This window comes from Carcharhinus amblyrhynchos, chromosome 4 (assembly GCF_965287045.1).
Source record: "Carcharhinus amblyrhynchos chromosome 4, sCarAmb.v2.hapA, whole genome shotgun sequence".
Lineage (NCBI taxonomy): Eukaryota > Metazoa > Chordata > Chondrichthyes > Carcharhiniformes > Carcharhinidae > Carcharhinus > Carcharhinus amblyrhynchos.
In genome coordinates, this window is record NC_137327.1 from 34,247,932 (window position 1) to 34,275,471 (window position 27,540).

General features: G+C 38.3%; 1 protein-coding gene across 1 annotated transcript; it reads right to left on the reverse strand.

The window, feature by feature from the left end:
• Positions 1–506: 506 nt before the first annotated feature.
• Positions 507–26,511, reverse strand: n4bp1 (nedd4 binding protein 1). Its single transcript, XM_080186959.1, has 7 exons — positions 26,001–26,511; positions 22,879–24,413; positions 8,961–9,091; positions 8,481–8,577; positions 7,412–7,519; positions 4,765–4,872; positions 507–1,547 (listed from the first exon to the last, which is right to left on the reverse strand). The coding sequence occupies exons 1-7, from the start codon at positions 26,319–26,321 to the stop codon at positions 1,277–1,279; spliced, it is 2,571 nt and encodes an 856-aa protein (XP_080043085.1). The 5' UTR covers positions 26,322–26,511; the 3' UTR covers positions 507–1,276.
• Between the last annotated feature and the right edge of the window lie 1,029 nt (positions 26,512–27,540).

The following is a 27,540-nucleotide window of genomic DNA, read 5'->3' on the forward strand; positions in this document are numbered from 1 at the left end:
GCTGTATAAAAACAATTAAGACTAGCATCCTATTAGATGCAAATGATATTAAATCCACATGATATCTCAATAATCAGTCTGCTCCAGAAAAATAAAGTGATAATCCAATACACATTGCTCACCTTCTTAAAAGAAAAAAAATACACAAGTTGAAATGGCAGATAATTTTTCAAGACATTGCCAGTTTTCTCCTCCCATCCCCCATCATTTTTAAGGAGCTTTCCTTTTCCAGCTACAATTCACACAATTACCCACTCTCCATTACCACATAGAATGGCCATTATTTACATTCGCCCACAGATGTGATCAGTTAATGCAGCAATGATCAGGGATCAAACTTCTAGGTTATCATAGTCTGTACGGCTCTTCTCAATGGTTAGATGTGCAGAATGATCAGGGAATCCCTTAATTTGATTGCCAGTTTTCCTACAGTCTATTGACAAGAATACTGGGAAATGCTACATTTTAGAAACTTGTTGAGAAATAAGGAGTAGCATACTAGAAAACAAAGTATTAAAGTATAAATTTAATCTTGTTTTAAGCATTTCAGTAGTGATCGATTTGAAGTCTTTTCAGTACTTTTGTTCAATGCTTACAGCTAGTTTTACCAGCTAGTTTCTGTTTAACAAAATACATTCTCAAAAAGTGTTGTTAACCAATCCAAGAATTTGCTTTTGAAATTTACACTTGAATATGTCAACAAAAATATATACTTTTTTGTACTATTTACATGTTCTTGTAGCCAGTAATTAAATAAAACGTCACCCAGTTTATACACTGGCTCGTCTATTAACGAAGATTCAACAAAAATTCAGTATTTGCAAATCTATTACTAAAATCCTATTTACTATGTATTCCCTTTAGATCTTTCAATGTTACTTCACGTAAAGTGTAAGGAGAATCGAAGAACACCACATCTTCCCCACCCTGTTCTTCAAGCTATCTCCATCATCACAAGTCTGTAACTGAAAAGAGGCAGATAAAATGAAATAACGTTTGACTCAGCATTACTCCAGTTGTCACAGAAGGAGGACATGCAAGCTGCATTGAGACAAGAGTGTGGCAGTTTTTGTCCCATAGAAATACTCCCAATAACTGATTGGGCAAAACCTCAATATTTTTGGTTAAAAGCTCATCTTCTGTCCCAACTCTGAGACAAGGAATGATGGTGCTTTGGAGAAGAGCCTTATCCCTCTATAACAGGTCGACTGTGAAATTAGATTTGGTACACAAAAATGACCAGTAATATTCTAACATTACAACACTTCAAGATTCATTACGGTGCAATTTCCTCTTGATCCAGCACCATTGCAGACAGTGCATTTGGGTCTCTCATGTGGGGGTGTGCTACTAGAATCTGATCAATTTTCTGCCTTTGTCGGAACTCAGGAAATATCTTCAACAACTCTTGTTTTAGCTGTTCGGTTTCTTCTTCCGATCGTAAAGGGGGGATCCCAGGTTGTCTCAGGATGAATGGAAAAATGGCAGATGATGCTGTAAATGGTAAATTTGGACCAGGCATTAAATTTGCCCTCTCTGGTACAGACCTAAAAAGGCAAGAAAAAGTAGTACGAAAAGACATTAGTTCAGTTCAAAGAATTGCTGGAAATGCAATTTCTATGTAATGGATTATATCACCATATATCATATAGAAACACGAACAGGATTAAGACAGTTATTCTCCAACTCTTTCAGTTGAAGACCTCTTTTCAATTTGGTTTGTAATCAGAGCCACCATCAAAACTGCAACGCTATGAACCCCTTTCACATTTCTGAATGTAAAGTCCATCAATAGCCTGTCAATTGGAATGCATGGAACTCTTCAAAGCCTGTCTGATATAGAGAACAGGGATATGACTGGTGAATGAAAACATCCAGCTTCCTTTCAACTGAAAATTAACCTTAAGGTTCAGGAACATATCTGTTGAATACTTCACCCCACATCACCAGCTTGCTCTTCCTGGAGTGGATTCAGCTCTGTGGCCCCTCCAGGAATTCTGGAACCATTTAAAATGCAACCCGCCACTGTATGTCTATTAGCTGCCTCACTGCTGACAGTGTTTCAGGAATTCCCTCCCCACCCTTCACTCACTGTGTTAAAATACCGCTGACACACTACCAGGCGGGAGGCATTTTCGTCACTGGAACACTACCAGTAATTAAGACAAGTCAGCATGTTTTCTAAAGTATGAAAAAAAGCTAGCTTAATTTGGAAAATATGACTGTTGCCAGGCACACTTTCAAAATACATTTAATTTTCCACTAATTTGGAATCTTCTATGGCAAAGATTTCCAAGTGATGTTACCTCCTGCTTTTCTCTAGCTTGAAACTGTTTTCATCATTTATTCACATATGTGGGCATTGTTAACAAGAACAACATTTAATTCCTATCCCTACTTGTCCTTGAGGTGGTGATGATAAACTGCTTTTTTTTTAAAACCACTGCAGTCCACATGGTGAATTTACTATCCGTGCAGTTACAAAATGGGGTTTTGGATTTTGACCCAGCAACAATGCAGAACTTGTGGTATGTTTCCCATTCAGAATAGAGCAAAACCAGGAGGGGAAATTGGAAATAGTGGCACTCCCATGCTACAGTTGTACTTCCGAGCAGCTGTTGTCACAAATTTGGGAGATATTTTCAAAGAAGCCTTGGTGAGTTGCTGCAGAGCATCTTGGATATGGTACACACAGCAGTCAAGTTGTGCTGATGAAGGAGGGAAATGGAATCACACTTCTTTGTCCAGGATGTTATTGAGTTTGAGTGTTTTTGGAGCTGCACTCATCCAGGCAAGTGGAGAATATTCTATCACACTCCTGACTTACGCCTTGTAGTTAGTGGAAAGGTTGGTGAGCTGGGAGGTGAATCACTTGTTGCAGAACCTCCAACCTCTCAGCTGTTCTCGTAGCCACAGTATTTATACCGTTGGTCCAATTAATTTTCTCATCAGTGATGACCCTCATGATGTTGATGCTGAGAAATCTGACAACAGTGATGCCACTGCATAGCAAGTGAAGACAATGCTCAGGAAGATTGAAATGAATTTGGAAATTCTCAACCAAGCAGGATTTGCATTTATCAAAAGTGAATACAGGCTGGATTCAGACTCAGCTCCTTAAAGTGTTCTAATTCACTGTAACATTCCTTCACAAACCAAGTTTTCAATATGTAAAGGACCCCATTGCCTTCTCATCACTGACATCTGGCTACCTTCACACAAGAAACATATGACTACCCTTTCTGCTGTTTTACAATCAGCAGCAAGGACATTAACATGCAGAAAACTATTATAAACATGATAGTCTGACTAATCAGCAATATCATCCCATCCCATATTCTCATCTTCCACTATACGTTCCCTCTTTCACCTGCTCCAATTATTTCTCCAGATAACAGGTAGAGTATGCTACCCAAAACAAAAGGCTTACTGGTTTTTCTAAGAAACTCCTAACATAACATCTGCTCTCTTCAGAGTGAATTTTACATGGTGCATTGTTAAATCACCATACTTGGGTTACGGTTTCTTCATGAAAACCTTCAAACAACTTTTAGTTAAAGAGAAGTAAAAGATATAAATCAAATATATCTCAGCAAAGATAAAGGCGAACGAGCTGAAGGCTGACCTATTATATGAATAGGTAATTACATATTAAACTAAATAAAAGGCACAACACGTACACAGTAGATAAGGTAGAAATGAATAGAATATAGGAAATCTCCAAAAAAAGGATTTTAGAAAGGCTGAGAAAAAGGGGCAATACAAGTGTTTTATACAAGTTCTTTTTGTAATGGAGAGTGAGATAAAAAAATTACTAGTTATCAGAGGAGGTGAATATTCAGATTGTCAAAAAATATAATTGGCATTAATTGTTCACATATTTAGGACACCCAAAGTACTTTGTAGTTTTGCAGTTCACTCATGAAGCTACACTGGCTCCTGAGGATGTAGTTCTGAATGGTACATTATATCAGGATTTAGCTATATCTTTAATACTAACTGACCTGAGGATATACAGCAAATATAAATTACAAAAATGGATAGCAACTCTATATTGGCTCAGCTGGTGGAAGTATTTAGCTGCTAAACAATGAAACACATGAAGGTTTCATATTTTATCCTCAGAGACTGTTGATTCACTATTGTTGACAACAGAAGTGCCATAGCTGGAATAAATACCCAAGGAAGCCAAAACAAAATTCAGTGTTCCCTACTACAATACATAACCGATGTCAGGTGAACACATAATTGCAACTCCTACAGTTGTCGCTGCTGACAATACCTAGATTCAAGCATAAAGAACTACTTTAAGGCGGCACTGTAGTTAGCACTGCTGTCTCAGAGTGCCAGGGACTGGAATTCAATTCTTGGCTTGGGTGACTGTCTGTGTAGAGTTTGCACATTCTCCCCGTGTTTGCGTAGATTTTCTTCCACAGTCCAAAAGATGTGCTGGTGAAGAGCATTGGCCATGCTAAATTCTCCCTCAGTGTACCCGATCAGGCATGTGGATTGTGGCGACTAGGTGGTTTTCACAGTAATTTCATCACAAGCTTACTTGTGACACTAATAAATTAACTTTAAAAACTTCAGCAAGATACTGGAGATTCATAGCAGGCATGCAACTATAGCCCACATGTGGAAAAAAAAATCAAAAATACAAAAAACTCTTATTTAAAAAAAATTGAACTGTGGAAGAAACCATAAAATAACATGAGCAATTCCTGCAGAATAAACATGTGACAAACGGTGTCTTGGAACAAGTACCTGCTAGCACCCGCTTGATGCAGAAAAGCTTCCAATCCAGGTCCATGCCTCCCAAGGGGATCATCTGGTATCATGAATATGTCTCCAACAAATGTATACTGTAGTAAACTAATTTATAAATAAATAGTTTACAGCTTATCAAAACAAATGTGCACTAAAGAAAATCATTGCAAGATTTCTAGATGAATGTGGAAAACTGTCCATTTCTCCTTCCAAAAAGATTGAAGTATTTAGTCTCTGAAAACACACAACTGAATTTGATATCAATCATTGCCTAAATTGGAAATCAAATTAGATTAAAACATCACTGTGTGGCAAATTGTAGGAGCTATGAACTCCAGCACTAATTTACATCTAGTCAGATAATTTATTAAGTTAGGAACCTGAATACGACTTCTTCAATGTGTATAAATATACACTGTAGTTTTGACAACAACTCCTAAACTTCGTAATGGTACATTTTTAATTGTAGTTTGAAAGTACAAACTGGAAGAATGAGCAACGTTATGTAGTTTGTCAAACATGTAACAGGACAGATCTGCGTTAGATCACCAATTAGAATAACCTCAAATTCAATATGAAGTTAAACTTCCAACATTATAGTATTTTACTGGATTTTACTCAAAAATCTGGAAGATCCCAGATTTTACTGATCCTAATTAGAGAGGTAAAAAATCTCAATTGCTTAAACAGGTAAATGTACCATTTAGAACAGCACTATACAACTATAATCAATGCAAAATATTGTTGCTGCACCAGATATTCAGTTATGGTGGTCCACACAAGTTATGATGGGACTGTCCTACGAGAAGAAATGGGCCTGCATTCATTTGAGTTTAGAAGAATGAGAGGAAATCTGATTGAAACATATAAAATTCTAACAGGACTGGACAGAGTAGATGCAGGGAGAATGTTTTTGCTGGTTGACGAATCTAGAACCAAGGGACACAATGAATTAGGACTGAGTTGGAGAAATTTTTCTTTACACAAAGGATAGTGAATCTGTGGAATTCTCTACCACAGAAGGCCATGGAGGCCAAATCACAATGTATTCAAAAGAGAGATTTTTTTTTTGGATTTTAATGGCATCAAGGGGTATGGGGAGAAAGCAGGAATATGGCATTGAGATAGAGGATCAGCCATGAGCATATTGAATAGTGTAGCAGGCACAGAGCTGAATGGCTTCCTCCAGCTCCTAGTTTCTATACAATCTCAGATCATTTCACTACAACTGGAAAAAATAACAAGTATAGGCAGTTTTCTGCTCCCAATAGCCAGTCACACTTGCTGGAAGTTGCATTAGTATGATTAGGTCACCAGGTGGTGCTGTATTTCATGGATAAAGCATCAGTGGAGCTCAACAGAAGGCTCAACAGAATTTTAAGGTCTGAGGACTACTAGTGGCTGTGGAACCATACTAAGAATGAAATGGGGAAAATCATGTTTAACTCTGATATATTGCACAGAATTAGCTTAATGTGCTAATTTGAGCCTTGCTTTTGATTTAATATTTGCAACATTTAATATCAAAAATCAATATAATACTCAATAGAAAGCTGTTTCTTTAATTGTCAAGGGTTATTGAGAGAAAACATTTGGTTAAAGAGTGTCAGTTGTCTATGCATTGAGCTTATTTAGGTTTGAAACTTTTGTTGGAAGGTACGAAGGCACTTCTCACACTGAAGATCAGAAACTTAATTTGCCTTTTCTAAGGAGAGGAACAGGTGGCAAATTCTGAAAAGCTTTAAATGTGACTGGCATTTATTTAAATGCATTGTTTTTTTTAAAAAGAGGGCAAGCATTGTAAATAGCCTGTCAATTGCAAAAGTAATATTTTTATTCATTTTAGTTAAATCTTTTCGAGCCAGTGTTGTAGCACAAGAATCCTTTTCAAATATTGATATATGGAAATTATATAAATGAATTAAATGCATTTCCATAAATATAAATTAATGACTGTGAAAGGCACTAAACTGCCTATTTCTGTACTGTCAGCACATTTGGAGTGCACAACAGGACATTACACAATCCATCCAGTTATTTTAGGCAGAAATATTTTTGGCTAACATGTAGCAAAGGAAAATTCATGAAGAAGGGACTCCTAACAGGAAAGGTGATGGATTGGGCAGCTGAGGGCACCAAGAAAATAATGGGTGGATTGAATGAAGGAGAACAATAATGGGAACATAGGAAGTGAGGGAGTTGGAATCCGTTGATTAGAAAGTGAATAGTAATTTGGCTCCTATTATTCTGTCAGCACCCATCCACAAGACCATTAGATCTTGCTCCATTCAGCGTTACCAATACTTCAGCAACTCCAATTAATGCCACAAGGCATTTAACTGTACACATTCCAAAATTACTCCCTGGTTTGGCTGTATTTGAAGACTATTTTCTGAGACTTGCACATTAGTCCTCAAACTCCTCGACTGCATTGCCAGTACTCCCAGCACTTACACCTACCCCCAATTTCTCAGACTGGTTTCGTAATGCTAATACCCACCAAAACTCCCAGATTCCCCCTCTGTCACTCCTGATATCAGGAAATGCCCTGACATACACTACAAATACAGCCTTTATTTCATGGCATGCCCAATATGGTAAATGGATACTGCTGAAACAAGAAAACTGTCATTTAATTACTTACCTGTCTTGAATTATTGTTTTCCAGGTTGGAGATTCGCATACAAATTCCTTCAGGTTGTCATTAGTGACAATAATTCCACCAGTTTTCTCAGCAAGGTGCAAAAGAAACCTGCAAGAGTGCATGTGTGCACAAAAATAGTTTGGAAATATTAGACTGTCATTTACAGTTCAGTAGTGGAGGTGGGAAGTGCTTTCACATTTTTCACTTTGCCAATCCAGATCTAGCCCATCTCAATTTCTCCAATTTCCTACTTTTTGTCATTATCACAGGCCTGAATTCCTAATAAACAGGCCTATCCCAACCCTGCCGCCGATACCAAACTCCACACTAAGCTCTTTTTCCCATCCTTAATTACAAGCTTATGGTCATCTCTCATCAGCTTGGTGCCAGATTCTCTTGCAACATTTTGCTACATTAAAGGTACAATACGAATTAAAATCATTACATACATTGGGCAGCATGGTGGTGGCAGGGCAGTACAGTGGTTAGCTCTGCTGCATCTCAGTGCCAGGGACCCGGGTTCGATTCCCGGCTTGAGTCACTGTGCGGAGTTTGCACGTTCTCCCTGTCTCTGCAAACATTTCCTCTGGGTGCTCCAGTTTCCTCCCACAGTTCGAAAGAAGTGCTGGTTAGGTGCACTGGCTACGCTAAATTCTCCCTCAGTGTACCTGAATAGGCGGAGTGTAGGGACTAGGGGATTTTCACAGTAACTTAATTGCAGTGTTAATGTAAGCCTACTTGTGACACTAATAAATAAACTTCAAATTGGGAATAGAAACAGTATAGAAATTTGAGCAAGCTTGGTCATTTGCTAGTTATGGCTCATTAGGTCATATTACTTCTATATTAATAAAATTCATTCACAAACCATAAGGAATAGATAGCACCTTGCGCTCCCAATACTTTTTGATATTCCATCACAACTTTACTGATGCAAGTACTTATAAGGAAGACATTTGTTGCCAGGCATTGGCTTCCAAATTTGACTTGCAACACAAACGTATGAATTAGAAGCATGAGTAGCTGCATGGTCCTTCAAGTAAGAATACAGTGAAGGTGGGCTGTTTACCTGTCATCATGAGATGCAATTCTTACTCCACACACAGTTCTGGCTGGTGTGAAAGAAAGCACACCCAGATCTTCAAGTTCAGTTAAGAAATGCTGCTCTGTTTGAAAAACAAAGATGGTTCTTCACATTCACCTTCTAATTTTCAGACTAGCACTTAAATTAACAAGCAGAAATGATTGTACTGAAAATCCTCTGGCTTTCACAGCCCAAATCTTATTGACTAAATTTATACAGACTCATACTTACAAATATGCAGCTCCAAAAAAAGTTTAGCAGCTTACATTTTGTGTAAATCCAAATAGAACTAAGAATCTCATGAGGTACTTAGAATTGCTCTCATCAGCAACGCCAAACAGGTATGTAACTCTTTACCTCAAGAATGTAACACTTATTAATTCAGCATACAAAATACATTGATGCTCAAGACCAGAAATAGCAATATTTTAACCATTTAATGCAGATTTTGTTTTTCGAACATACCTGTGATTTTGGCATCGCGTTTGGTTCTCCACTGCGGAACAAACGCTGTTATTTTTCGGTGGCCGCGGTTCCAAAAATATTCCACTGCAATAGCAATACCCCGACATGAAAATATTCTTTTCATTCCATGGCTGTGAGATTAAAAATATAACACGATAAATTATAAAACCATTGACATGTAAAGACTACCACAAATTACTGCAATGATTTCAAAACAACTGATTGTTAGACAGAATAAAGACCTGAAGATTCTCTGGATGCCAAAGCTCAGTTTTCATATAGTTTATGTAATTTAGAAGCTTCCTGCCATAATATCTGAATTATCCAGTTATTTAGTAAGCAGAGTAGTTATGGTCAAGCAATTTCAAAAGAAAAAGTGGATCATAAATGAGAGCACAACCTGAATTAGAAAATCACTTCACAGAAGGATTATTTGAAGACCGTCTCAAATTGTCATTTGTAAGAAAACTTAATTGAATTGTATTAAAAGAAAGTAATGACATTAAAGACAGTAACACAATATTTGACATAATGAAACCTTTACAAGAGATTTTACTCATAATTTAACCCATTAATTACATAAATTTACCACATAAAAACAGGTCATTCTACCCAATTGATCAATGCCTTAGTCCACTATTTTATCTGACACATCTCCTAAAATTTCTTTCTCCCTCATTCTTGTCTAGTTTTACCTTAAAGGTATTTTTGCAATCCACATCAATTACTCCATATGCAAGTCAGTTCCAAATTCAAACCACTGAGTAAAGACATTTCTCAGGAGTTCCTTGTTAGCTTTATTAGTGACTATTAATGATCCTGTATTTTACAGTAGTGGAAGTATCTTCTCTGCATCTACTGTATTAAGGTGGTTAAGCAGGGTGGCACGGTAGCACAGTTGGGGTGGCACAGTAGCACAGTGGCTAGCACTGCTGCTTCACAGCTCCTGGGACCTGGGTTCAATTCCTGCCTCGGGTCACTGTCTGTGGAGTTTGCACATTCTCCTCATGTCTGCGTGGGTTTCCTCCGGGTGCTCTGGTTTCCTCCCACAGTCCAAAGATGTGCGAGTTAGGTTGATTGGCCATGCTAAAAATTGCCCCTTAGTGTCCTGAGATGCATAGGTTAGAGGGATTAGTGGGTAAAGTATGTAGGGATATGAGGGTAGAACCTGGGTGGGATTGTGGTTGGTGCAGTCCCAATGGGCCGAAGGGCCTCTTTCTGCACTGTAGGGTTCTATGGTTCTATAATTTTAAAGGCATCAATTAGATTGTCTTTCAGCACTTCTTTGTTCTCTAGAGAAGATGGCCCCAGTTTGTTCTTTTCACAGTAGCTTTATTGCAATTTAATGTAAGCCTATCTGTGGCACTAATAAATAGTGCAGAAAGGATTTACTAGGTCTATCTCCAGTGCCTCTGTACTTTTAAATACAAAGGGATCAGAATTGTGCACAGTACTCAAAATGTGGTCTAATGAAGTTTATTTACAAGTTTAAGATAACACTTCCTCTTTTCAATTATATTCCTCTAGAAATGAATCTCTGCACTTCGTTATAATTTTATAGCCTTTTTTAAAAAGACAGCTTTGTTACACAAATTATATAATGATAAAGCTAATTTCATTTTGGAAAATAAAATTGGAGAAATAGTTCAAGTTGGGCCTTAGGGCCTGTTCCCTTGCTGTAAACTGCTATGACTCTATAGAAATAGTTGATGAAATTAGTAAAACAATTGAGAAATAGTGAGTATTACACAGTCAGGCTCCACGTGAAAACAGGAACAGTATCAAAAAGGTAAAAGATGCTGAACGGGAACAGGCAACCTTCAATGAGATAAAAAAGTTAAGCCGCCAGAAAAAAAAACAGCAAATATTTGGCATCAAAAATGTGCATTATAAAACAAAATAGAGGTAAGTGGATAAAGAGCCACATTAAAACCAAAACAAACTTGAAAGTATAGAAGGAAGGTGAAAAAAGATCAGAAGGCCAAAAAAAGTTATCAAGCTACAATAAAAGGAAATAGTGAGGGCATCTGGATGAAGAAGGGAGTTTAAAACTGAAGAACGAAAGTATAGAACAGACACTGAATAAATATTTTCGACGAGATCTACAGATCCTTAAAGGTGGCAACACAGGTGGAAAAGGTGGTGAAGGAGGCATGTGGCATGCTTGCCTTTATTGGACAGGGCACAGAGTATAAAAGTTGGCATATTTTGTTGCAGTTATACAGAATGTTGGTTAGGCCACATTTGGAATACTGCGTCCAGTTCTGGTCACCACATTACCAGAAGGATGTGGAGGCTTTGGAAAGAGTGCAGATAATAGAAGTTTATAAAATTATGTAGGGCATAGATAGGGTGAACAGTTGGAAGCTTTTTTCCAGGTTGGAAATGACAAACACAAGAGATCATAAGGTTCAATATTGATATGTGGGGGATGTATTTTACCCTGAGGCTCGTGGGGACCTGGAATGCACTACCAAGCAGGGTGGTTGAGGCAGACATGCTAGGATCATTTAAGACTTATCTAGATAGCCACATGAACAGACTGGGAATAGAGGAATACAAACGGATGGTCTAGTTAGGAACACATGATCGGTGCAGGCTTGGAGGGCCGAAGGGCCTGTTCCTGTGCTGTATTGTTCTTTGAGATTTTACAAGTGATGGTGGAAGTGAGAACGTAGTGCACCAGAGGATATGGAACAACTAGAGAAAAGGAATCGATATTTCAAAAAAATAAAACTTTAGATAGATAAGTCACAGATGATGACATGCATTCTTGGCAGATGAAACAAGGAAGAAACCAAGGCACTGGACAAAATTGTTACACCCTCATTAATTTTCTAAACTGCAGTTAGGCTGAAGATCATGTCTAGTAACCACTGATTTGTTAAGTTATCAAGGTTACATAAATTCAGAATCAATTTGAGGTAACAAACTTTGAAATAAAAGGATTACATACAAAGATACAGATGAATTAGGAGGAAGAGTAAGCCAGTCAGTCAGTCTCTTGAGCTTGCTCCACAATTTGATAAGATCATGCTGATCTGACAGTAGCCTCAATTCCACATTCTGTTTACCTCTGATAACCTTTGACACCCTTACTAGTCAAAGATCTAGCTACCTTTGCCTTTGAAACATTCATTGATCCACCATTCTCTAAGGAGTTTTAAAGATCCACAACCCTCACAGAAAAAAAAATCTTCTTTGCCTTAATCGGGAGACCCCTCACTTTTAAACTGTGTCCCCCACAAAAGGAAGCATCCTTTCAGCATCCACCTTGTAAAGTCCCCTTGGAATCTTATGTTTCAGTAAGATTAGTTGGCATAGAGTTGTTAAAAGGCAAGTTGTTCTTGATCAATTTTTTTTATTTTGAAAGAGTGACCAATTCAAAGCATTGCAAAAGATGCAATATATGTCTTTGAAAATCATAAAACATCTTACAAAAAATTTGTTCACTGTACATCAACTGAGTTTCTAGAGTCAAAGAGTTTTATAGAATAAAAAGAGGCCTTTCGCCCCATCAAGCACCTATCTATTCTAATCCCATTTTCTAGCACTAGTTTCGTAGCTTGCACGCACACTGTCACGTTTTCTCTTGGATCGCCTACTTGTTCAGACATGTAACTGCATGGATAGTGAGTCAGTTGATGCACAGTAAAATCTTATGGTAAATAGGCTTTACTTGGAAAGGAGGCAGCATGAAAGCGGTGTACACAAGGAATAACTTGGTATATTCATAATCTTGCATTTAGATGACAAAAGTTGGAGGCTTGTCAAAAGAGAAGAGTCAGTAAAAGACAGACATGGTTAGTCAAATGCTAAGTCTAACTAACATGGCTAAGTATGAGATAATACTTTTTGAGAGATAAAACAAGAAATACAACTATCCCCTCAAACGAAAATACACTGGGGACTAAATGAACACAGCCACCCATGGCTTGAGGACAATGGTAAATAAAACCATTAAAAACATCAACAGAATTTTAGATTTTACTAAAAGAGGCCAACAGTAAAACAGCAAAGTAGTAATAATGAATTTTCACAAACACTGATTGCTTCAGAATGCACTTGTGACGTTTTGATGTCCCATTATAGAAAGGATGTTAAAACAAATGATGTCAGGGAAGGGGAACTGTAATTACAAAGAAGAGACTGGAAAATCCACGGGAACTGGTGCAAAATAGCGAATGTTGGAAATATTCAGCAGTTTGGCAGATCTGTGCAGGGAGAAACAGAATTAACATTTTGGGTTGGTGACCCTTTGGCAGAACTGGTGATTCCAACCTCAAATATGATTGTATTCTTCTTCCCCCCTTTTCTGATGAGTGAGACTTTTTTTACCTTGCAATTCCCCGTAAGCTGAACACTGGAAAGTCTCTTTGTTGCTGTAAAAATAAACTTATAGTAGGCAATTTCAACTTTCCATATGGTCCATGAAATGTTCCTATGGACACACCTAAACATTGCAATCCTTATTCAGCTTTCAAAAGGTTAGTTTCCAGATCATCTACTGCTTGTTCCTCAAATTTCCATTCTTTTGAAAGAAAAGACAAGCAAGTAAATATATACAAAGAATAGAAATTGGTCTGGGGAACATGCACATTATTTGGAACCATCATTAACAAATTGTATTTGATTTTGGGATGGGAGCCTTGTTGGCAAGGCCAGCACTCCCCAAACTGCCCCAGCGAGGGTGGTGATAAGCTGCTTCTTGAACTGTTCCAGTCTAACATTCATCAAAAATTAACCAGGGTTTCACATAGAAGTTAGCCGTTTAGTGATAGCAACATGTTTTCTCAAAAGCATGGAGAGAGAGAGAGAGGCTGGTTTCACAGTCACCATCCTTAACTGCATAATCTTCAACAAAGTCTATATCCACTTTAAAACAAATGTCAATTTACTAATTTATTTCAGGTAATTAATTGTTAACATTGCTGATGAGAGTATAAAAATCCTGCTTTGCTCATTTTTACCAAATTTAGATGTCCACATAAATGAACTATTCCACAACCTTCACGCATCTTTCCAATAACACACAACCTCCTCCTGCCTCACAACAACCAAACTGATCCCCAACCCTCCATGATGACATTGAGAAAGTGATGGTGAGCCACAAAAACAATTTGGGATGGACAATAAATGCTGCAATGCCAATGATATTTACAATTTTTTTTTATTCCTTCATGGGACATGGGTGTAGCTGGCTGGCCAGCATTTATTGCCCATACCTCGTTGTCCTTGGAAAGCAGTTGAGAGTCAACTGCATTGTGTGGCTCTGGAGTCATGTGTAGGCCAGACTGGGTAAGGACAGCAGCTTGCCTTCCCTTCCCTAAAGGGCAATAGAGAACCAGATGAGTTTTTCCAACAATCGGTTCCATGGTCATCGGTAGATTCTCAATTCCAGATTTTTTTTTATTGAATTCAAATTCCACCATCTGCTGTGGTGGGATTTGAACTCGGGTCCCTAGAACATTAGCTGAGTTTCTGGATTAATAGTCTAGTGATAATAACACAAGGCCATGGTCTCCCTCTTCCTACAAACAAATGAAAAAAATGTTCCTACCAAGGGTTTGGAGGGTAGGTCTTATGAGAAAAGGTTGAGGGAGCTAGGGCTTTTCTCTTCAGAGTGGAAGAGGATGAGAGGCGACTTAGAGGTTTATAAGATGATGAGGGCGATAGATAGATAGAGTGGACGTTCAGAGACTATTTCCTCGGGTGGATGCAGCTGTTACTAGGGGGCATAACTATAAGGTTCATAGTGGAAGATATAGGAGGATTGTCTGAGGTAGATTCTTTATTCAGAGAGTGGTTGGGGTGTGGAATGGACTGCCTGCTGTGATGGTGGAGTCAGACACTTTAGGAACTTTCAAGCAGTTATTGGATAGGCACATGGAGCACACCAGAATGATAGGGCATGGGATAGCTTGATCTTGGTTTCGGATATAGCTTGGCACAACATCGAGGGCTGAAGGGCCTGAACTATGCTGTACTGTTCTATGTTCTAATCCTTCGTAAATTGGAACCTAACAATCCTCAACAATTCAGCATCTTAAACAACAAATCACTGTTGAGCAACCTCTGTCAAACAATCCTGGCCCCAATTCAGCATTTTAATACAGCAAACCCTTACCCTGAGCAACCCCTGCATCTATTCAGATCTCATACAGTAAACACCTACCTTGAGCAATCCCAGCAGACCAGCACTCACTCTCACCCCTGAGGCAATATGCAGCAGAAGAATGCCCCCCACCCCTCCGCACTCCATTTTCCTTCACCTTCTAACTAATCCTCCTGGTATTGAATATTGTATTTGATCCTAACTTCTTATCTGGAAGCCAATGAAAGATAGGCTTATTTTATTTTGGTTATTTAGTTACATTATTTTATTTAAGTTATCATTTTATGCCTTATTAATGTCAATGTTAAGAACATACAGCAAGTGAGTATGCAAAGTAGCTGGAATTACAAATCTGTTGTTTTGTAGTAGTATGCAAGGAGAATGGGCTTTAGTTGTACTATTACCAATCAAAGATTTGGATGATTCTGCAGAATGGTCTTGGATAACACATTGGTGGGGTGGGTGGGGGCAGTCATTAAATTCAGCAGCACTTCTAATGGAGCTTCTGAGGTGGAGCAGCGCAGAAGTGGAATGTTGGAAAAGACTCACTGTTCAAACCTGTCAGGAACAAAGGGAGCAGGAAAGCATGGATCAAAAACAGCATTGCTGGGGGATGAGGAAGCAAGGTGTGACTCAATGGCAACACTGATTTATACCAAAGATAACTCTCAACATTAAATCTAATGTCATACCATTGTGAATCTTCATCTCAAGGCTTTGTTTGCTTTCAAGTTTGAAGTTTTTTTAAACTGAATAGACATTTATTTACAGTGAGGCCAAATACTGTCTCTGTGTATCTGCTTGACAACAACACTTTTTTTAAAAACTCAATACAAGTTTTACCTGAATGAAGCTAGTGAGACTTGTTCTCTACCTTTATATCAAACAATTTTGAACAGCAAAGTTTCTACTAGAGACAGATAGAAATACTATTTAAATGTTATTGCGATAAGTTGGGAAATTGTGTCCATTCTACATGTTCAAGATTTCAGAATCGGTCTTAAATTAAAACATTCAGCTACTCAGGACAAAATTTCCATGCTTTCAAGAATGCTTAGCATCTTAAAATTAACAGATCAATGAGAATGTTAAAGCAAACAGAAACAATTCAATTAATAAAAATTCCTGTGAATTAGAGTATTTTTTTTAAAAAATCTTATTTTGGTATCAAAAATTTCATTTAATCCAAAAGTGCCGTGAATCCTTCTATCCCCAAAATAGCCAACAATTTCATTACATTATTGACAAACTGTCCATAAAATGAACATACATAGATGTGTTTTTCCAGGTACAGGAAGTGTTAGGGGCTGTTACGATATAGCCACTACAGGACTCTCAATGTCCATTGAGGGCATTAAATGAAAAATTCAGAAATACAAAGGTAATTAAAGCCTCAGCATTGATTGCAAGTAATTAGCATATACCAATAAAAGAATAGGATTTATCTCTATCTAATCACTGTTATGGTTACATCATGCATACATAAGGATATATTGTCCAATTAAAACTTGTGCATGTTATATTGTCAAGAAATGATAGCGATACCTCTGACCAATGGTATCTCAACGTCCCTTTCCATTGTTCCTTGTTCTAATGGACAGATATGAACTGCAGCTGCACATCATTCAATCAGATTGTCGAGTGTTATCTGGGTTTACTTTAGGCAAAATCTGCCTTTTAAAAACATAACTTTCATAGAAAAAATACACAAGTCTGATTGGGAAAAATCTTTTTGCAAATTTTGTAAATCTTTCCAATTTGGAACTCACTGTCCCTAATAAAACAAAACATGTTAACTTCCCAGAAGCTTCATGCTAGGATATTAACAAAAAGATTTCTACATTCTTGAGGGTAGTGGTAAGAACTGTGTTACTAAATTAAGGATTTGGAAAAATTTCTCACGAAGCTACAACCTACGAAAGCAATTGTCAAAAGTTTATTCACACAGTTATAGGGAGGAAAGTACAGAACACCAAAGGTTACTGCAAAGCAGCGATGTTTATGGTAATGTAGTAATACGGGAATCCCCCAATCAGAACACAACTGGTGATTAACTGACTCATTCCACAGAATACCAAATAGAATATACTTTGCACCTGCACTACACAATTATATGTGACACAAAGAATCTAGTTATGATTCAGAGTGACATGACGATCAGTTTTTATTACTGCGAATATTTCATCTACGTATAAACTAATATTCTCGAGTGAAAGCCTACACCACTTCTTCACAAGTATGTAGAGTGGAAGGGGAAAAAAAGTTAGTCATACTGTGGTCACTGAAACATTTGTTTAAAGGGCAGTCTTGTATCTCGTTCTAGCCTTAAATACAATCTTTAATTAAGCAATTGAGAATCCCTTTGGTTTGGGCCAAAAATGACAATGGTAAATCCAACTCTCAGATAAAGCATTGACAGCTGCACAGGGATACTCTGACTATGGTCTGCAAAATTATAGAAAAGAATCAAGTTTCGAATTCCAGTAATTAATACAGTGCAGATTGTGAATAAGTGCAAATATTTTGCTTGTGAGAAACTTAAAAAATTAAATACCAATTTGTTTCTGTAAGCTGTGGAAAATATGTAAGAGAACAGTATATTACAGATTTCTGTTCATCTCAAAGCTGGCTGATTTTCACAAACACTCAGGTTCTTAAAATGTTGACTTAATCAGCTTACCAGGAAAACTTAATGCAACACAGAACAAAATCCAAATGAAAATAAATCATTACTTCTTAAAGTTGAAGTTGTGAGAGAGGAGATATTTAACACACCTAAAACAAAAACAGCACCAGATATTTCCATTAACTTAGAAAATTCTAAAGATGGCTTTTTGCTATTTACTTCTTAGTCCTTATTTGCTTTGACAAGACAAGTAGTTTCATCATGGGGTCTTTTTTGCTTGCAGGTGTTAAATTGACCTTTAAATATGTCAACTATCTCTTAAGAGAATCCATCTGATTACAGATTGCAGTTTTCTTTGGATTCTCAACTTTAGCTATGGCTTGGATGGTTTAGACTATCACAGGTTTCTGAAACTTAAATGTATCTTTTTGATCTAAGTATTAAAGTATAAATTCAGCCACTATACGTTGAGTGAATGAAACAGTCACAAGTAGATGGTGCGAGGAATATCATAGGAGTTGAGATTCACTGATGAGTGGGATCAAGAGCTCGTGCCAGCTCTTTTCTAGAAAATAATTTTACACTGGCTCTTCCAAATTCATGCCCACTTTCTCTTTCTAAAACTCCATGATGCCATTGTTGGGATATTACAAATCTGCTTACAAAAAAAAATTTGAAATTTAAAATATCGAAGGCTATGGTGACAATAGGATCAAAGATGTAAAATTAGATTTTGAGGTTCTCGATAGCTCAGGTTGATCGTCCCTGGGCCAAATGTAAATGGGCCAGATTAATCAGCTGATTTAATGGGTGATAATTTTATGAAACATAAGCCATGATGTATATCGTAAATTACAGTTTTAGCATTCTAACTTCTGCTTGAAAACCTAGATCAAAACTTCCTCAAATAATATGAAAACACAATAGTAGGCATATTAACAAACCAGAGACCCCAGAACCATCAGACAGCTGTTTATATTGTAAGCCAATCATATGCCATAATAAAAAGCTCGAACAGATATCATGCATGACGCTTGGAAATCAAGTCAAGTGTTATCATGTTATATGTCTCACCTAGAATGACACAAAATATTAGAACTATTAGGAATGTTAACAGGAGATTAAATTTAAGAGTTCTATTTCCAAATAAAAATTGGATGATCAAAAACGTTTAAAGTTAGATCTGTTTGGCATCTCGAACGCTGCTGCTGCTTGTTCGATACACCAAACAGGAAGCTAACCAAATAGATATGCCTAGACATAGACAATCTGCTTTTCTTTTCTGTAGTGTAAGGACAGGTTTTGTTACGATACCGACCCTTTGGAATGAAGTTAGCTGCAAATGTGAAAGTGAAGCTCATGAGGCACTTCAGCTATTATTAAAACAAAACCTTTCTAAAAGTGGGGAAGAATTTTATCAGTTGACTAAACTCAGCATCTGGAACCAGAAGTCTCTTATAGCCTTCATACTGTTAGGCAAGGTGTTCCACATGTCAATTTTGATCATAAATTCCATAAAACTGAAACTGTATTTTTAAATCCAATGCCCGGAATAGAAACAGTAACTACCTACTGTAATAAAAACAGAAAATACTGGAAAAACTCAATAGGTCTGGCAATACCTGTGGACAGTAAAACAGAGTTAACCTTACAAGTCCACGTGACTTGACCTCAGCTGAATAGCTGCAAACTGTTCTAGCAGTTGTAATGAACAGAAAGACGTTACAAATGGCTAAGGGATTTCTAGGTCAAAATGGAGATTGATACATTCTTATCAAACAGAGGTACTGGAGAATATGGAGCACAGTATGTCGAAAAGTTGAGTTACACATCAGTCATTATATAATTAAATGGTGGGACAAGCTCTAGGAGCTGAATGGCCTACTTCTATTCCCATGTTCCCAGCACATTTTGCGTTTGTTTCACGCTTACTTAATTATTTAAAAAAGCAGAGGCAATCCTTTTCGTGACAGATGCCTTGTTGGTTTGCTGACATGGGAATTGGGAAGGTGATCAGCAGTGCTTTCAGGTCAGACGTATCTGTTTACTCAATTCAGCACCAGCAGCAAATAAGCTACCAAGTCTCTGAATCTGTGTTGACCAGGGAGACTAACTAATTCTGTTACTGTTGTTGAGTTAGGAAGTAGATCCTTATCAAACCAGAAATGTCTTCCAGTTCTCTGAATCATCATTGTCCCAGATCACCATAGGCTGCTCTCCCCTACCAAAGGGGAGAGCTGACTAGTGGTGATTTTAACCTGAGGATCATCACACCTCAGCTGAGAGTCAAGGTTGAGAAGGTGAGACCTTCATGAAAAACCGCAGCCAGTATGGGAATTAAACCAACACTGCTGTCATTGCCTTGTGTCATGAACCAGCTGTCCAGCCAACTGAGCTAACCGAACCATAACAATTATCTCTGACTTCAGACGTCAACTTTTGTGCCCCTCAGCCATGTTTTTTTCTTCTTCTGAGGGACATATGAATGCAAAATAGTGTGAATGCAGAAGGAGAGAGATGGAGATGAAGGCAGAGAGAAAGACATACACGATGTGAATGCAGGGAGAAACACACACACATACAAATGAGAGAAACAATGAGAGATAGAGTAAAACAGAGAGCGGGAGAGAGAGAGAGACAGAGAGAGGGAGAGAGAGAGAGAGAGAGACAGAGAGAGAGAGAGAGAGAGAGACCATTTCCTCTGAATGGAAAGTCCACCTGGGTCATAATTTTAAAATTAGAGCTAGGTCGGAAGGATACCAGGAAGCACTTCACAAAAAGGGTTAAAAAATTTCCTCTCCCTCAAAAAAGTGGTTAATTATAAATGTTGAAACTGAGACTGATAGGTGTTTTATACGAGAATAATAAAGGTTACAGAAGGAAGGCACGTAAGATAAAGCTAAGATACAGATCAACCATGATCTAATTGAATGGCAAGATAGGCTTGCAGGGTAACATGTTCTTACTCCTTTTCCATACACAATAACATGCACTATTAGCTTGAATATGGGGTGCAGCTATCATAATCTATACTTCACACTTTTGAATGGGATATCCCAGGACAAAGCATGTTTATGCTCCATTTTAATACAGGGCAGAAAAACTCAAATTAAATTAGAAATGAAATGAAAATATTAAAAATGAACAATGGACAAAGTACTCATGACTGTCTAACAATTTCCTAATGAAAGCTAGTGCAGTCTGGTTAAAAAAACAAAAATTAATGACAATGGGCTGCAATAGCAAGTATTGTTGTTTTGTTGCTGACTGTGAAATCTGGGCCATATACTGAACAAACATTTCCTTTAAAAGCAGGCAATGGGATATATTATTCTATATTAAAATCTATTTGCTATCCTTTGAGCTAATTACCTGGCTACAGTAAGAAGTTTCACAAAACCAAGTTAAAGTCCAACAGGTTTATTCGGTAGCACAAGCTTTTGGAGCATTGCTCCTTCTTCAGGTGAGTGAAGAATTGTGTTCACAAACAGGGCACACGTAGACACAGACTCAATTTACAAGATAATGATTGGAATGCGAGTCTTTACAGGTAATCAAGTCTTTACAGATGCGGACAATGTGAGTGAAGAGAGGGTTAAGCGCAGATTAAAGAGGTGTGCCTGGGCTTGCAAAATCTCACTAACTGTCCTAGCTGGCAACAACTCACACCTCTTTGACCTGTGCTTAACCTTCTCTCCACTCACGTTGTCAGCATCTGTAAATACTTGATTACCTGTGAAGGCTCGCATTCCAACCATTATCTTGTAAACTGAGTTTGTGTCTATGTATGCTCTGTTTACGAACACAACTCTTCACTCACCTGAAGGAGTAAAGCTCTGAAAGCTTGTACAAATAAACCTGCTGGACTTTAACCTGGTGTTGAGACTTCTTATGGTGCTTATCCCAGTCCAACGCCAGCATCTCCACATGGCTACAGACCACAGATCAATAACTTAATCATTACTAGATAATCACTGACTGCTCCCAAAGCCTTGGCATATTCTCTTCTCATTTCCTCCAAAGCAATCAGGGAGAATGGGAAAATGAAACCTGTACTTTTTCACTTCATGATGGTTTCCAGTTCCCAGCAACACAATTATTTTTTGTTTTAAATTACAGAAATTGCCATGTATATTGTTAATTTCGAGGCCGAGCCCAAAACCATCTGTGTTATACCCTAATTTAGCAATATACTTCTCTTTCATGATGGAAATTTAAAATCATTTTAAATAATCTTGTATATTTTCCCAAAGGTGTTTGTCTGAGGGTCTGAGAATTATATTAAAATGCTTAGTGTAACTGAATAGTCATAGCCTTTGAAAATATTAATTTAATCACTTGGTTCTTTGAGGTTCGAGCACTCACCATTTTAATCAAGTTGAAGGTAGCTATCTGTTTTACTTATAAATACAAACATGTCTGCTAGAGATAATAAATTTTACATGTAAATAAGTTGGACCAGGTTTTTGTTCAATTGTTCAAAGTTAGAAATTGAATGATTGAAACTGAATCAATTGGAAATGTGATTCGTTAGCAAGATATAACAGCTAATAGCAAAGACCATGTATAATGATTATTTAACCAGTAAGCTTAATCTCGACTAATAAACTTAAGTCAATCAATTGTATTTATTTTTCAAACATAGATAGTTATTTCAATTATGCCCATATGCCAAATGGCTCACTGTGGCTCAGAAATGTATTCAATTTTCTAAACCATTTCAAATCAGCATAGGGCTAGTATATAGTGGTATAATCTTCAAAGCAAAGTCTATATTTATCTAACACACTATACTTTTCAAACAACTCAAAGCACTTTGCAGGCAATAAATCAATATTTAGACATTTTGCTTCAGTCATTTCGTACACAAGATCTCAAATGACAAAGAATGATCAGTTAACTCCTTTTGTGGTGCTTGGTTAAGGGAGCCACGTTGGCCAGAGGAACAAACAGAACTCAAGTCTGCTCCTGAAAACATCCCTTCTAGCAAGGTAACATTCAGTAAGTACTGCATTAAAATGATTAAATGCTGGAGTAGAGATTGAGTGATTTTATCAGAGTATTATTCAAGCTTATTCAAAGAAGAGCACCATAACTGAGCCAAAGCTATCAGTTGTCCAACATTTTGCCACATTCTATGTAATGCACACATTTGAAGGTAATTTAACAATACTCACGCCATAGCAATATTACTTCCATCAATTATGATATGTTTTAAATTTGGATCTCCTGGATTGCTTGTTAGGGTTAGTTTGTAAGGGCTTTTCAGTAAGTCATGGAACCGTTGAACTCCAGTCACTGAAGGACCCACTTGTCGATTAGAAGACACAGGCAGCAGTGGCTGTTCAGAACTGCCTCTTGCTACAATATCACTTTCACATAGCAATCTTCGCTCAGTGACTAAGTCATTGTTGCTTTGCCTGACTGGGTAAAAAATCTCAGTGTCATTAAATAATCTGGTTGTAGCAGGTGCTTTTACAACTTCATCTTTGTTGCCCTGGGCATTACTGACCAATACTGCATCATGAAGTGTCTCATTTTTCCAATGGTCTTGTAAGTAATTGGTTACTGGTTTAATTCCTTCACCTTTAGCAGTTCTTACAGTACAACTTCCTGGTCTCTCACTTGATGGATTTTTCTTTGGTTCATTCATTGAACTTGCATGAGAGCTACTTGGAACAGCTGCCTGATTTACGCCAGCAGTTTGCTCTTCTTCCAAATGTTTACTTTCCTCGACAATTCTTTTAAGCAGTAACATAGGCTCTTCATTTTGTCCCAGTTCAATAACAACTCTTTTTATAATATCAGTAGGATAACCCATTGTTCTAAAAAAATCCACAAGCATGTTGAACTCCATTTCTGGAGTAGTATCTGGTGAGTCTTCTTCAATTTGACTTCCTTGTTGTTCAACTAAGTTACATTCATTGGGATCATCGGTGACCAAGCTATTACAAGGCACTTTAGTTGTTGTGATACCTGCTGAAAATTCATCAATATCTCCTGAAAACTGACGCTTTGTGTGCCTGTCCTCATTAGAAGATGATCTTCTTTTGCATGACTGTCTCTCTCTTCCTGAAGATGCCTCGCAACATGTTTGCTCCGTTTCTGCAGCAAATAAATTCGGAGTTTCTTGTGTAAGCATTGTGTCCATTTGTTGAGCAAGTTCAGATATAGGTGTTCCAGCCTGTTTTCTGGCTTCATCAATGGAAGGCAGATCTTTAGATTGTGCCTCAGAATTCTGAGTGTCTTGGGTGGAGTTAAATGCATCATTATTAATGATTTGTGAATTATCATCAGGTTCCAAAGTAAGATCTACAAGTTCTTCATGATGAAGTACATCTTGAGCAAGATTCAAAAGTTCCTCTTTTACAGAACTGGGCAACAGCAGCAGATCCATTGTATATTTATCAGCATGCAATTCGACAAAACGTTTGAAGTTTCTCTTAATTGAAGATTCCCGTTTGTTTGGTAAGCTTTGGTTATCTTTGAAGAGTTGCACAAACTGCTGTATTCGAGTTTTTGCCATAATCACTGCCTCCGTACCTCCTGTAATGGCAATCACTCCAGCGCTCGCCATGGAGATGTCAGCACAGGTATCCTGGATGAGACACCTGAGAAACGAGCCTTTAGCTCCTGCAAAAATGCAATGCATATCCTTTGGGTAACACTCAATTTGGCGAAATTCTGGATTACAAACACCCTTGATATATTCCTATGAAATGTAAAAGAAGATATTAGAAGTATTAATCGATAACAAAATTTAAATGTGCTTATTAATTGTGTTATCAAATCTACAATTTTCTTACTCATGTTCAAAGAGGCGGGGTGGTGGGGGAGAGGGAGAAATCAAATAAGTACTGAAAAAGCTTCTCGTGAACTGTATGTGGATAGGTGGGGTGATAATTGCAAATTCAACCGACCAACTCAGGATGACTTGCCACTTTTGCACCTGCGGACAAGGGCATTGAATCGGATGGCATATCCCAAGCCAAATGTACTCTGCAAATATGTAATTATAATTTGCACTGATAAGAGTTCTGATTCAAATGATTTCACTTGTTGAAAAGCGATATTCATTCACTCATCTATCTCAATGACAAATTAAATATAGTATTAATAATCCAATTGCCTATTGCTCTTGACATTTGTACCTCAAATGAGTGTTAAATTTCAAAAACTATTCCCAAAATAAATGCACGTTCTACGCTTAATAATGTACACTTTCTAAAATATGTGCAACTGAATGCTCATGTCAAAAGCAGAATGGCACATTATAGCATAATCCATGGGAATTTAACAAAATGACTTGTGTTGCAACTTAAGGTACCTAGCCCAAACGGGCGCCGCACAGTGTGACTAGGGGAATTTCACAGTAACTTCATTATAGTGTTAATGTAAGCTTTACTTGTGACTAATAAATGAACTTTAACTTAACTTTAACAAATAAATTTACAGCAGCTGGCTGGTTAAGAGACATTAAGACCTCCAACAGTCTACATCCTATGCTCTTCTACAGCAGCCAAATGAGGATATGACCTTGGCTTTCAAATGTTGCAACCATGGAATTTTTCTGTCACTATCTAGTGATCCAATGCAAATTCCATAGCAACACATTTGACGTAAGACTTGAAAAGCATTCAGCAACATTTCTCATTACCTTATTAGAGACTTGGGACTTTTCTTTTGGAGTTCAGTTCAGTAAGTACAATGTTACAATCAAAATTTGTCCCACAATAAAAATTATACAGGTCACAAAAAATCTGTTTTTACAATCGAATATATATAATGTCTATACTGGAACTTAAAATGATCCCCAGGTTGAAAAAAAGGCAATGACAGCCAGAGGGGCAACTTGTTGCTCAAACGTCCCAGTTCAGATGTTGACATCCACAAAAACACCATTAACAAAAATACAAGATATCTTTTGGTTACATTTTGGAGCAAATTGGTTTAAGCGACATGGCTTCACCTCCCCCTCAATATTCTGAAAAATAATCTACAATCAAAATGGAGTGATTCTGTCATTAATGTCCCCCACCCCCAAAATTAATTCTTTCCACAAAAAATCCCCAACAGACAGCACCCCAAACTCTGGGAAACACCAAGTCCAGTTTCCTGCTCGAAACAACAATTACTCCACAACACCAGAAAAGGGGAAAAGCTTCTTCTCGAACTGTTTACTTTTAAACTGACCTATCGCATTGAGACAATTCCGGACCTGCTGAGCTTTTTGTACAGAGCGAGGACAGACTCTGCTCTAGGTCCAGGGTCATTCTCCTCCCCCACCCCAAACACCTACCTTGGCTTTCCTAACTTGTTCACGTTTCCCCTTCAGCTGGACCCAGATTTGCTGAGAGCTGGGAGACTCGGTCAGGTAATGAACCATCGACAGAGGCACCGAGATAGCCAGGACCACTTTGAAAAGTTCCTGGATGGCGGCCTTGCTGCTCTCCAGATAACTCTGCTTGTCGCTGCAAACCGCGAACTCGTCGCTGATGTGGCCCGGGCCGCCGCTCTGCGCTGGCCAGGCGGCCGGGGGAACAGGGGCCGCGGATGCAGCCAGAGGCCTACGGGGTTGCGCTTTATGTCGGTGCCCGCTCGAGGCCGCCACGCCGGCCATAACTGGATCGATAGGTGGGAGCCGGCGAGACTACAAGAACAGTCGACGGCCGCTAGTGGTGGTGAGACCGTGAGGCGCTGCTGCTGTACTCCCCGGGCCGTCCGTTTCACAACAGCCTCCGTCTCTAAACTCCGACATCACTGCTCCGGGACGAAGAAACAGGAACCTCCCCCCTACAACCAACCAGACCGTGTCGTCATTGCGCCGTGCGTCTCCACGACGTCACCGCGCCGACAGCGTCCCCTCGACTCTGACGTCACCGCGCTGCGTGCATCTCCCCGGAGTCCTCATCCTGAGGGCGTCCCAGTACCACAAAACATCGTGATGTCACCACGCCAAGAGCGTCCTCGCGCCACCTCGATGTCACCGCGCTGTGCCGCTCCTGTGACGTTTTCTCGCTGATCTCTTCCCCCCCTCCAGCTCTCCTCCCTCCTCCCGTTCCCCGGAAATGATATCATCGTGCACGAGCGCCCCCAGGGGACAAGCAAGAACAACAAGTGGGACTTTCCAGTCAGGGTAGTGCATGACAGTGACATGGCAGGGACTTTTTCAATGTATTAGACATGCAAACAGGAATAAATTTACTAATGACAGGGTATGTCACGAGGAAATAAGCAACATCATTTGGAGCGTGATAATTATCAAAAGGAGACTCCACCTTCAGAAAAAATGTTTTTGTTGCAATTTATGCCACGAACCAATTCTGGTGCGGGCATTCTTTGAGGTTTTATACTTTTTATTGTTAACTCTTGGGATATGCATAATGCTGGTTAGACCGGTATTTATTTAAAAAATTCTTCCTCCATTCTTAAAGTTGTAAAGCCAATGGTCAGTGAACTGGCCAAACCCAAATCTATTCCTTGCTTGCTCCAAAAGTCAAATTCAAAGTCCAATTCATGATCCCCACAAGAGACAAACAAAATCAGAGCTGACAAAATAAGACATTATGCCCTATCTTGGCTTGATCTTAGCTAAACGCAGAGAAATAAAACCAATATTTACTGCCTACCTTGAGTACCTTGGTAATGAGTTGCTTATAACTGAGTGGCTTGCTAGGCCATTTCAGAGTTAAGAATCAACTATATTATTGCGCATCTGGTCTTGGTAAGGATGGCCAATTTCCTCCCCTGAAGGCCATTAGTTAAGCGGTTTTGTTTTACAACAATCCAGTAGATCATTATTAAAAAGGCTAGCATTTTATTTCAGATTTATGAATTAA